Source organism: Bicyclus anynana, chromosome 9, assembly GCF_947172395.1.
Source record: "Bicyclus anynana chromosome 9, ilBicAnyn1.1, whole genome shotgun sequence".
NCBI classification, from domain to species: domain Eukaryota; kingdom Metazoa; phylum Arthropoda; class Insecta; order Lepidoptera; family Nymphalidae; genus Bicyclus; species Bicyclus anynana.
Window position 1 is genome coordinate 13,790,125 of NC_069091.1, and position 12,285 is coordinate 13,802,409.

Below are 12,285 nucleotides of genomic sequence, written 5' to 3' on the forward strand. Positions count from 1 at the left end.
GTGGTGCTGGTGGTAACGATTAAATACCGACATATTTTAGACCTATTACGTAAAGCTTGTACTATATTATTAAAATATTAATATTAATTAATAGATAAAGGAACAAACAAACGCGGGAAAATACAAAAGGTACCTACACACCTACCTAGAAATAAAAAAAAAACTTTTAATATGTTTAAAAAATCCAAGCAATGCAAAGATGAACAGTGCGGTGTGTCAAATATATTGGAAACGTTCGGCAAATATCAAATCCTACAATATCTCTACGCTTGCCTCCCGGCGATGTTTGTCTCTATGATGAACGTCAACTACATATTCGTAGCGGGAGAGGTGAATCACAGGTAGGTTTCTAAAATTGGTAAATTTTTATATTTTTTATTTTGGGTTTTGGGTTTTGGGTTTTGGGTTTTCGTGTATTTGTTATTAGTTAACAAGCCTACAAAATCAACGCAAAAAGTGATCCGATTGTGCTGAGCGCACTGATGCACAATTTTTTGTTTGTTTGGTTGAACACGCTAATCTTAAGAATTATTGGTCCGACTTCAAAAATTATTTCAGTTAGATGTTAGATAGCATAGATAGAGTTAGATAGCATATTTATCGAGGAAGGCTATAGGCTATATATTATCCCCATATTCTTACGGGAACGGGAACCACGCGGGTGAAACTGCGAGGCGTCAGCTAGTACTTAATAAACGGCAGGATACGGCAAAAGCTACGCCCGGAGTAAAATCGGTCTATTCGCTTAGAAGCTTCGATGCCACATACATGCAGACACGTACAGACAAGTCAAATGTATAACATTCCTCTTTTTTACGTAAAAGTTAATTTACGGATTTTCAATTTAGGATTTAGGGTATGTCCTATTTATTTTTCACTACTCTTGCTCAAAATCAACTTTCATATTACTACTCCACAGCGGGGCTAAACAAGCATTTCAGCCTCTAGGGGCTAAAGTAATTTTGTTTTTTAAATTCTTGTCTGTTACGAGTACTAGCCAAGCACTAGCTTACTATAAAACGGAGGAGGAGGTTTTATTCGAAAATAGAATCATTATAGGTAAGGCCCTGATAGTTTTGAAAAATAATTAAAAAACTTTAAATTTGAATAAAATGCAGCGTTCTTGTCTGTGGAATGCGTTCATTTTTTATTTAATTTTTATTGAGTTGCGAATAGAGCGAGATTTGAAGACATGTGACATCCTGTACGGTGTAATACTTACCTTTTCCTATTTCTCATGTAAAATAAAAATAAAATTAAAAAGCGAGAATTTTAAAAACAATTGACGTGAATAATCATACATACTTGATTTTTTTAATAAACTCATTATGAAGCTATGACCGTAATTTACATGTTTCGTAACATTAATTGTTATATCTTCATCTAGTGAGAATGGTGACCCTAATTTGGAGATGGATCAAAAAAGACTTACAAATGAAAGACCTACTTACGAAAAATTTAATAAGTGGAGAAAAGAACAACAAGTGCATTCACTTACGGATGGTGTTTTTTAAACAATTATCTCCCATGTTTACCCCTCATACTCATTATTCAACTTTACAGTAGTCGGAAATTAAGTTACCGGGTAAAAGCATCTCCCCTAACATCCGAAGTTGTAGAATTTTGTACCTACATTTAATTTTCAAATAAAATAAAACATTGAATACTGTACCTAGTTATTTTATTTTCTCGCAATCGTAGTGAAAATAATTGTGTAACACGCGGGGCTAAACCCATTATAAACTCGGTTTCTATTTAGGCGGTCCTCGCCTTCGGCTCGTGCCCTAAAAATACCTCGTTTAAAATGGGTTTTTAGCCCCTTGTATAACAATCTACTATTTTAATTCCTTCACAAGATTTGTGAAACCGGTTTGGATAAGCGTTAAAATTCAGTGTCAAATAAAGGATATCAAAAACAAAAGAATTATCTCAAATGAATATACTTAATTCATGAAGGCCTTGTGACATTACAATACAAATCATGCCGTCAGGGTACAGTGAAAGCAGCTGACATAGCTAATATAACTATTAAAAATTAAACCACTGTTAATTCTTAAAAAAAAAAATTTGCATCTTCATTTTTAATTTATGGTCAAAATATGAACCAAATCTTTATTGGTTTGGCCGAAGATATGTCACTAGCGCGTTGAAACTGAGGCGAACAAGCGGTCGTCAGCTAGTCTACAATAACATTTAATCTGGCGGTGCTTCCCAGGAAAAGAAAGGAAAAAATGCAGTCATGACAAAAGTAAAAAAAGCTATTCCGATTCCGTTTGTAGGTGCGAATCCGGTACGGGGCATGCATCTCCAAAATTTCAGTTATGTGCAATTTAAGAAATTATACCTATATCATGTGTCACAAACAGTGAAGGAAAACATTTTGAGGAAACCTGCATACCAGACAATTTTCCTAATTCTCTGCGTGTGTGAAGTCTGCCAATCCACATTGGGCTACCGTGGAGGACTATTGGCTTAGATATTGATACATTCCGGTAAATAATGTCAATGTTAACTAATTTATACATAAAAAGCAAAGATTGTCTGGATATTTGCAAAATAAATAAGAATATACAATTTCAAAAAATATTAAAAATCTTTTATCGTAATTAGATGAAAATTCATACAGTTTTAGCTTCCTTACATTAATTGTGACATTTTTCAATAAATAAACTATAAACATAAATGCACAAATACCAAAGATATTTGTAATTTTATTTGAATGACCATATAAATCTAACGATCATTATGTAACTACGACGTCATTAAATTGTACCATTTTGTGTGGGGCGTTTTTCAGGGATCCGCGGCAGCGCCGTAAATCTGACCCTTTAAATTCCTGTAGCTCCGAAAGTAATGATCGCAGATATCCTGTTACTTTTACAAAATTGCTTTACTATTAGCATACTCTTAATTTATATACAATTTAAAAAACTGTCATCATCCCTATTTCTCCTGGCATGACGTTACGACGATACACCTGGCGTTTTAAAAGTGATAATTAATAGCAGGCGTCCACAAATCCGCACCATACGTATCGGACGCATCGCATCAAATAGATTTTTGTAGGTATTCTTTGATTAGATTTTAGCATCGTACGGTGAAGGAAAAACATTGTGAGACCTCCATACCAGACTGCGTGTGTGAAGTCTGCCAATCCGCAATGAGAGGGATTAGGCCAGCGTGGTGGACTATTGGCCTAATCCCTCTCATTCTGAGTGGAGAGCGAACTCAGCAGTGAGCCGATTATGTGTTGACAATGATGATGATGATGATGATGATCATCATCATCATTGTCAACATGATCTAAGGATATTGTTTATTTTAGACTATGACTTTGACTTTATAATCTTGACTTTATAATCGAAGGATATTGTTTATTGATGTTAAGAATGCTTCGTCAAATTATGCTAATTGTACTTGTATTTTTTTTTTATTTATACCATGTTCACCGATTGAATATTTAATTATTGGAATTTTGGAATTATTATTTAGTATAATATTATTTTTAATATTCATACACCTGTCAAGGTAGAAAGTATGTATGTCTATAGCAAGTTCTGTAAACCTTTTGTACTTTCTCATGAATAAATAAATTATTATTATTATTATTTTAGATGTCGTATACCAGAATGCGATTCTTCAACTCCGAAGTTCGAAGTACCATGGTGGCCGACAACTCATGTCGACAACTGCGCCAAACCAGTGTTAAACACAACAATCGCACAACAACAAGGCGATTTCTGCACCAACAACAGCTTTACCGTCGCAGTTGATGAATGCAGGGATTGGATATATGAGAACAACAATACCGTATATTCTACGGTAGGTAATCTTTTCTGTCACGGTGGTCCATTGGTTTGAGTATGTGGCTTCGCATTATTGGGGTCTAAGTTCCAGTCCTGGGTCCATATTATAAGACTTTCTGTCTTCCAAAAAAATATCGAATTCAAGAATATATTAATGTTGTGTAGAAAAAGAAAGAGGTGTGGATTTTCATCCCCCTCCTAATAAGTTAGCTCGCTTCTATCTGAGATTGCATCATCACTTACCATCAGTTGATATTGTAGTCAAGGGTTAACTTGTAGAGGATAAAAAAAACCTTCCAAACCCTAATTCCATAAATTGGGGCAAATGAAATTCGGGAATACGATGACTATGGCATATAATCTTCGGGCAAACATTACCAAGCCTACGTGTATCTCGATATCATATGCTGGTAATCTTACATAAGTCATTCTTACTCCAATAACCATTAACTAATTACCAGTAATTTGCGTGTAGCAATTGTCACAAATTACAAAAAATGTATACCGTGGTAATTTCATTTTAATTATGCACCTACTTGTACCTACTACTGTTTAGGTCAATGTCCTGTTTAAAGAGACTAATATGTATATTTTTTTATAATATATTAAAAAATAATGTAATATATTAAATACCTGCGACTTCGTCCGAGTGAAAATCGATGTATTAAAACCCGTCTTTCTCCCCCTTATATTTATATTTTCGCATTTTTTACTCGATCTCATCTTTAACATTAGACTATACTAGAAATACCTACTACTCAAAGACGGTAGGACTCTGAAAGGATTTTAGTTTAACTAGAATACGTTGGTTTCAGCTCAACTTGGCGTGTCAGCCATGGAAAGTGAGTTTAATTGGAGCCATTCACAACATCGGAATGGCGCTAGCAATGCTGGTAGCTGGATGGATGGCTGACACGTAAGTACGAGAAGCTTAACTGCTGAAATTGAGATGGCGATTTACGTATCACCATTCCGGACGTAGTTAGTAGCTCGGCAGCAAGCAACAAGTAAGGCACGGTGGCGGATTTACCAATAGGTAGGCTAAGATGGACCACTAGGTGGACTGAAGACATCAAGCGGGTTGCAGGGAGCCGCTGGATGTTCGCGGCTTGAGACCGTTTTGTTTGAAAATCCTTGCAAGAGGCCTATGTCCAGCAGTGGACGTCCATCGGCTGTTAATAATGATGATGATGATGATGATGAGGCTAAGATGGCTGGTAGCCAGGGTGGCAGATATTAGGAGGCAGCAAATTGGTCCCATATTTTTCCGTTGTACAGTAATAATGAAATCATCATAGAGAAAAAAGGAGTCTTGAAAATTCAATAGCAATGAAAACGAGATCAATTGTACTCGGTAAAGTTGCAATTTTTTTGCCAGAATAAATGTAATTAGCATGGTTACACAGGGTACAGTACACAGGGTATCGAATTTCTTAAAGGTGGTGGTGGCAGAAATTAAACAGCATAATGTATTTACTAATAACTGTAAATCCGAGGCTAGGCTATTAAATAGCCTTATACTAATTAATAGACTAGCCTCGTGAGACCTGCTATCATATACAAAAATAATTACTAATTACACTCCAACACGTTAAAAAAAAATGCGCAAACTGTTTGACTTTTTTTTTTTTTTTTTTTTTTTTTTTATTGTTTACAAGTTAGCCCTTGACTACAATCTCACCTGATGGTAAGTGATGATGCAGTCTAAGATGGAAGCGGACTAACTTGTTAGGAGGAGGATGAAAATCCACACTCCTTACGGTTTCTACACGACATCGTACCGGAACGCTAATTCGCTTGGCGGAACGTCTTTGCCGGTAGGGTGGTAACTAGCCACGGCCGAAGCCTCCCACCAGCCAGACCTGGACCAATTAAGAAAATCTCAATCTGCCCAGCTGGGGATCGAACCCAGGACCTCCGTTTTGAAAATCCACCGCGCATACCACTGCGCCACGGAGGCCGTCAAACTTTATAATATTAGTACAAATTTACGTTTGATAATATTTACTTAGACAATTGATGGTCTGGACCTTTGAAACCTGCAAAATCCCAAAGACCCTACGGCCCAAACTCCAAATTGGCCTACGAACAATTTCATAAGGCAAGAGCATGGGCTGACAAGCCAGCTTTTATAAAACCACGAAGTTCCGGCCATCACAGACTCTCGCTCTATCTCCACTATTGCATAAATAATCGTCGTTCACGTTCGAGAAACTCTCCTCAAACTTAACAGTTTGCAATCTTCGTCATCGTTTAGATTACAAGCATTTCACTTGACTAACCCCAGAGCCAGATAGGTGTAAATAACTAGTCTTCATTTACAGAATAGGCCGCAAACCTACAATAGTAATTTGCTCAGTAGCCTGCTGTATTGGCAACTTCAAGACGTTGGCAAACTCATACCCTGTATACATTGGACTTGAGTTTCTGGAATCAGCTCTATCCGGAGGAGTTTATACTGCAGGTTCAGTTATAAGTAAGTCACATTTATAACCTATGAACTTTTCGTTTACGTCAATACAAGTACATTATAAGTCGTTGCGTCATTATTACCAGAAACACAGATCAGTTTTATCGGATGTTAAGGTATTAGCGCTGCAGGCACATGGGCTTAATAGATGGTGGGTTTGGTAAGGTTAGCATTAGTTATTAGCTAGGTATATATTATACCTATCTTTATATAACTTAAAGGCGTTTTGTTTTTTAGTGATCGAAATTGGAAATAAGAAAAACAGAATGCTAGCCGGAGTGCTTTTTGCCTACGCTATATACATGGGTGAAGCTGTTTTCGCGGTGATTGCCATGTTGGTGCCTTATTGGAAAACTCTCATCCATATCATATGCAGTCCAACAATTTTATTCCTTTCCTACATATTCCTCGTAAGAGAAAGTCCGCGATGGCAAATACTGACTGGCAGAGCAATCCCAGCAAAGGACACCTTAAAACTGATAGTAAAAACTAATAAACTAAATACAAACATAGATGATATAGATCATTTGGATGAAGAAAAACTCAAAGTAACCTTTAATATGGAAGGTAATTCAACAACAGAAGGATTCAGAGAAGTTTTTCGGTGTAAAGAAGTTCTGAAAAGGTTTCTAGTTGCAACAGTATGTCGGTTCACGGTGACTTTTATTTACTACGGTCTCATAATCAACTCTGTTTGGTTGCCCGGGAATAAATATACGAACTTCCTGCTGGCTGCGATCATGTCATTCCCTGGGGAACTTATTTCAATGTATCTGATGAACAAGATTGGAAGGAAGAAGCCGCTCATATGCGGCTATTTGCTTTGTGGAATATCTTGCGTGGCTTGTGGTGTCGTTCCTGGATGTAAGTTTTATAGTTTCTTCTATTACATAAATACAGATATTGATAGATAGTGGAAATGTATCATCATGCAAATGACCATGCAGTCTCTAAATAATGACGAAGAGATATATTTTCCAGGTTAAAAAGACAAGATAAAAAGGGACAGGACAGACTGATTGACTCTTTTTATTATTTTATTCTTAACAAGTTAGCCCTTGACTATACAATCTCACCTGATGGTAATCGAAAATGCAATTCAAGATGAAAGCGGGCTAACTTGTTTGGAGTAGGATGAAAATCCTACTCCTACTACTTTTTGGTTTCTACAAGACATCGTACCGGAATGCTAATTCGCTTGGCGGTACGTCTTTGCTATTTACTTAATAACCAATTTATTAGTAATTTCCGGAATACGGAGATAAAATATAGCCAGTAATTATGTTGCTTTCCAAGAGTGACAGAAATTTTCAAATCGGTTCAGTAGTTTCGAAGTCTATTCAATGCAAACAAACAATCAAATCTTTCCTCTTTATAATATTAGTATAGATTATTTAAATAGTATGCATAAGTATGATTTTGTTGACAGCATATACCTGGCTGAAGATATGCCTGTTCCTATTCGGCAAGTTGGTAACGTCAGCGTGTTACACCGGCATCGTCACGTACACCATGGAACTGTTCCCCACCAGTGTGAGAGGTTCTCTACTGGGTCTGTGCACCCTCGCTTCCTCTGTGGGGAACATGGTGGCTCCCTTGACGCCAGTCATGGTGAGACAACTTAAATCAAATCTACTCGTGCTCGTAAGGTGGTGACATCAGCTTATTGTATGGAGACATCGCCATGTACACCAAGGAAGTATTCTGCAGTGTGAGGTGTTCTATAGTGAGTTTGGGAGACATCATCATTCATCACTTTCACCATGGAACTATTCCCCACCAGTGTGAGGGGTTCTCTGCTGGGTCTGTGCACCCTCGCTTCCTCTGTGGGGAACATGGTGGCTCCCTTGACGCCAGTCATGGTGAGACAACTTAAGTCATATCTACTCGTACTCGTAAGGTGGTGACATCAGCTTATTGTATGGGGACATCGCCATGTACACCAATGAAGTATTCTGCAGTGTGAGGTGTTCTATACTGAGTTTGGGAGACATCATCATTCATCACGTCCACCATGGAACTGTTCCCCACCAGTGTGAGGGGTTCTCTACTGGGTCTGTGCACCCTCGCTTCCTCTGTGGGGAACATGGTGGCTCCCTTGACGCCAGTCATGGTGAGACAACTTAAGTCATATCTACTCGTACTCATAAGGTGGTGACGTCAGCTTATTGTATGGGGACATCGCCATGTACACCATGGAACTATTCTGCAGTTTGAGGTGTTCTATACTGAGTTTGGGAGACATCATCATTCATCACGTCCACCATGGAACTATACCCGCACCAGTGTGAGGGGTTCTCTACTGGGTCTGTGCACCCTCGTTTTCTCTGTGGGAAACATGTTGGCTCCCTTGACGCCAGTCATGGTGAGACAACTTAAGTCGTATCTACTCGTACTCATAAGGTGGTGACGTCAGCTTATTGTATGGGGACATCGCCATGTACACCATGGAACTATTCTGCAGTGGAACTGGGAGACATCATCATTCATCACGTCCATCATGGAACTATTCCCGCACCAGCGTGAGAGATTCTTACTGGGAAAACGAGGGTGCATATAACCCTCGTTTTCTCTGTGGGAAACATGGTGGCTCTTTGACGCCGGTCATGGTGAGACATTCACTGAAGACTTATTATAAATTCGAAATTAAATCTGTATGTCTGTGATATCATCACCATCATATCAGCCGATGAAAGTCCACTGCAGGACAATAGGCCATTTGTAGGGACTTCCAAACATCACGATACTAAGCCGCCAGCATAGAGCGAATCCCTACGACTCGCTTGATGATGCCAGTCTCAGACTAATTAGATAAAGACCTGCCTCGAAAGACATTATTTTTCTGTCAAAGTATATGATCAACGATCTAATTTTTTTTTTTTTTCTGATTGTGTAAGTGCCGTAGGCTCCTTATGGGACCTCAGCGGCGTCACCGGGGGGTTTGGGCGAGCGCAGAAGCATCGCCTGATGGGGCCCGAAGGCAGAAGAAAGTAGTGGGCGGAACGACTCTCTAAGGGCGTCTCCTCTGAGACTCGGGCCTCGACTTAGAGGGTCGTTCGGGAAGGGTGTTTTGGCCTGAGTGTATCAGTCCGGGCGCCCCCGAGATCGTGAGTTAAAAAGCCCACGTCTGGGTGACGTCAGATATCGGGGACCTCGTCTTCGCCGGCGAAGACGCTGTGTAGCTTGTGTTTGTGTTGCCTGGGAAGCATTGTCGTTCGTTATGTCATCGTCAGGATCGTAAAGGACGTTTTTTGGGCGTCTAGATCTACAATCAGCGTTGATATCGGGGATGTAGCTGCAAGCCTCAACCACTAGTTGGTTGGGGTGGGTGGCGGCTCTCTCAAAATAAGTTTTCGAGAGCTGTTTCATATATTGAGCTATTGTGGGGAGATCTAGGTCTCTATGTAGGTCGTTATTGCGCACAAACCACGGAGCGCCCGTGGCCTGACGCATAAATCGGTTCTGAAGGACCTGAAGGGGTTTTAGGGTCGCCTTTGGGCGATGGGCAAACACTACACTAGCGTAGGTCATTATTGGACGGATGCAGGTCTTATAGAGAGTGACCTTAGAGCGGAGGGATAATTTGCTTTTAGCACATATCATAGGATAGAGACGACTCATCACATAAGCAGCTCTTTTTCTGGCTTTCTGTATGTGAGTCGCGAAGCTCATACGGGTATCAAAGGTCACACCTAGGTATTTGGCAGTGCGTTGCCACGGGATAGGTGCTCCATGTAAGGAGACCTCTTTTAAATCGAAGTAATGGCGTGCAAGTTTCCTTGAGAAGAGCACTGCTGCACTCTTCTCTGGGTTTACCTCTATCCTCCATTTGCGAAACCACCAAATTTGCTAAGTGTGTTACCGCTTTCTGGAGGCGGGCTATTATGGATCTACGGTAAGGGTGTGTCACAAACAGTGCGGTATTATCCGCGAACTGGGCGATGTGCACACCTGGATGGTTAGTGGGTATATCACTCGTAAAGAGTGAATATAAAAGCGGGGAGAGCACGGATCCTTGAGGGACTCCCGCTCGGATGGGCCTAGGAGACGAGAGAGTGCCATCTAGGCGGTATCGAAAGGTGAACGATCTTATGCGATTATAAACACTGTCTCTATAGAATCGATGTTTCATAGTTTACAATCGTGTCCGTCAGTTAAAAACCTCCGCAAAAATACCTTTTTGTGTAGTTAAATGGTGTAAAAAACTAACAAAAACTGCTAGTTTAGTATAAGATATGTATGAAATCTAAGCTCGTTTTCCTTAGAAAATGGCAGAAAATTTTGTTTGTGAATTTGGGTGCGATACTAGTCCTTATGTATTTAGTCTGAGATGCCAGTCCACCTGGTACAGGGTCGCGATCGACCAACACTGCGCTTTCTAGAACGAGGTCGCCATTCCAACACCTTGGGACCCCAACGTCCATCGGCTATTCGAACTATGTGCCCCGCCCATTGCCACTTCAGCTTTGCGACTCGTTGAGCTATGTCGGTGACTTGATGGTTTCTTCTGCTGTACCTCCTCATTTCTCATTTCTAATTCGAACACGCGGAGAAATACCGAGCATAACAACTAATCTCAGAAGTTACTGGTCCGATTTGAAAAATACTTTCAGTGATAGATAGCCCATTTATTGAGGAAGGCTATATTATATTAAAAAAAAATAGGGATCCTTCCTCAAACTCCAATACCTAATGTAACCCAAGGTGTACAAAAGTTTTGTTTACATGGCGTACGCTGCTAAAACTGTTGATGTTAGAATAAAATAATGTAGGTATGTAGGTACTACAACTTTGTAGAACTCATCGTTTTGTACAAAAAATGTCGGGACAGAATATACCTATCTATCTTCTATATTTAAGCAGATATAGTACCTATCGTACTTTAATAAATTATTTAAATAATATACGTCATTCTTTACACAACTAAATTTAAATTCTTATTAAAATGATTTATTTAATAAACAAGAGGATATTATAGAGATAAGATTTTCCTTTTACAGTATGTTAAGTCATATAGCTTCGGGGATAATACAAATTTTATAAAAAAAAAATACCGCTAACAGACGCTCCGCTGTTTCACCCACATAGTTCCTGTTCCCGTAGGAACGTAAAGGTAGTAAAGCCTGTGACGATCGCCAATAACGTAGCTTTCTATCGGTGAAAGAATTTCCCAAATCGAAGGCGAAAGTTTGTGTGTAAGTGGGTGTGTATGTTTGTTCCTCCTTAACGCTGCGGCTAGAGAAGCGATTTGGCTCTCTCTGGATTAACATATAGGCTACTTTTCATCCCGGAAAAATCCATGGTTCCCGTGCGATATTTGAAAAACTGAATTCCACGCGGACGAAATCTCTCTCTGCTAGTAAAACATATGTACGAAATAAATATTTTTCCAGGCAACTGTATCACCAGTTCTGGCGCCGGTCTGCTTCGGCTGCACAGCCGTCGTCGCCAGCTGCCTCCTCATCCTCACGCCGGAGACCAGGGACTTGCCCCTCATGGACACCATCGACCAAGTGGCGAGGAGTGTAGCCGCCAAAGCTAATGTTAAGCTTGACAAGCGAACTGATGAAGAATGTACCGAAGATAGAAGGAGAGGCGAAGTTTTTTAGATAGAAATAAAAGAAGCATTTTATTAAGATAGATAAATCAATTTTAAAAGTTGTTTTGTTTTTCATATGAAAGAGACCACGATGGTAAATAAGTATGAATTGGACTAAGCCCTCATTCGCACGAGAGCTTTTTTAACGGACGTAAAAAAAGCTCTGAAAATATGAAGTTAAATGAAGGTCTATTTGTAACGCCCAAAATTGAAAATGCAACACAGTTCGAAAAAAACGTTGTGTTTTAAAAACGTTGTCGTGTGAATATGAATATACTTTTGGGCATGCATTTGTTGTATTACAACGCTTTTTTAACGTCTGTTAAAAGTCTCGTGCGAATTTTTGCTAAGATGGAGGTGAACGCGCTATAGGAAAGCATTTTTTACCATGAGCTTACTTTTAACCACTC

General features: G+C 39.4%; 1 protein-coding gene across 2 annotated transcripts; it reads left to right on the forward strand.

The window, feature by feature from the left end:
* Nucleotides 1-29: 29 nt before the first annotated feature.
* Nucleotides 30-11,937, forward strand: LOC112053227 (organic cation transporter protein-like). Of its 2 annotated transcripts, XM_052883631.1 has the most exons (7): nucleotides 33-341; nucleotides 3,615-3,822; nucleotides 4,622-4,722; nucleotides 6,131-6,282; nucleotides 6,514-7,140; nucleotides 7,706-7,887; nucleotides 11,670-11,937. In XM_052883631.1, the coding sequence occupies exons 1-7, from the start codon at nucleotides 172-174 to the stop codon at nucleotides 11,883-11,885; spliced, it is 1,656 nt and encodes a 551-aa protein (XP_052739591.1). In that variant the 5' UTR covers nucleotides 33-171; the 3' UTR covers nucleotides 11,886-11,937. The 2 variants fall into 2 exon arrangements, with proteins under 2 accessions (XP_052739592.1, XP_052739591.1); XM_052883632.1 differs by lacking the exon at nucleotides 7,706-7,887 and having other exon boundaries at nucleotides 30-341.
* Nucleotides 11,938-12,285: the final 348 nt, after the last annotated feature.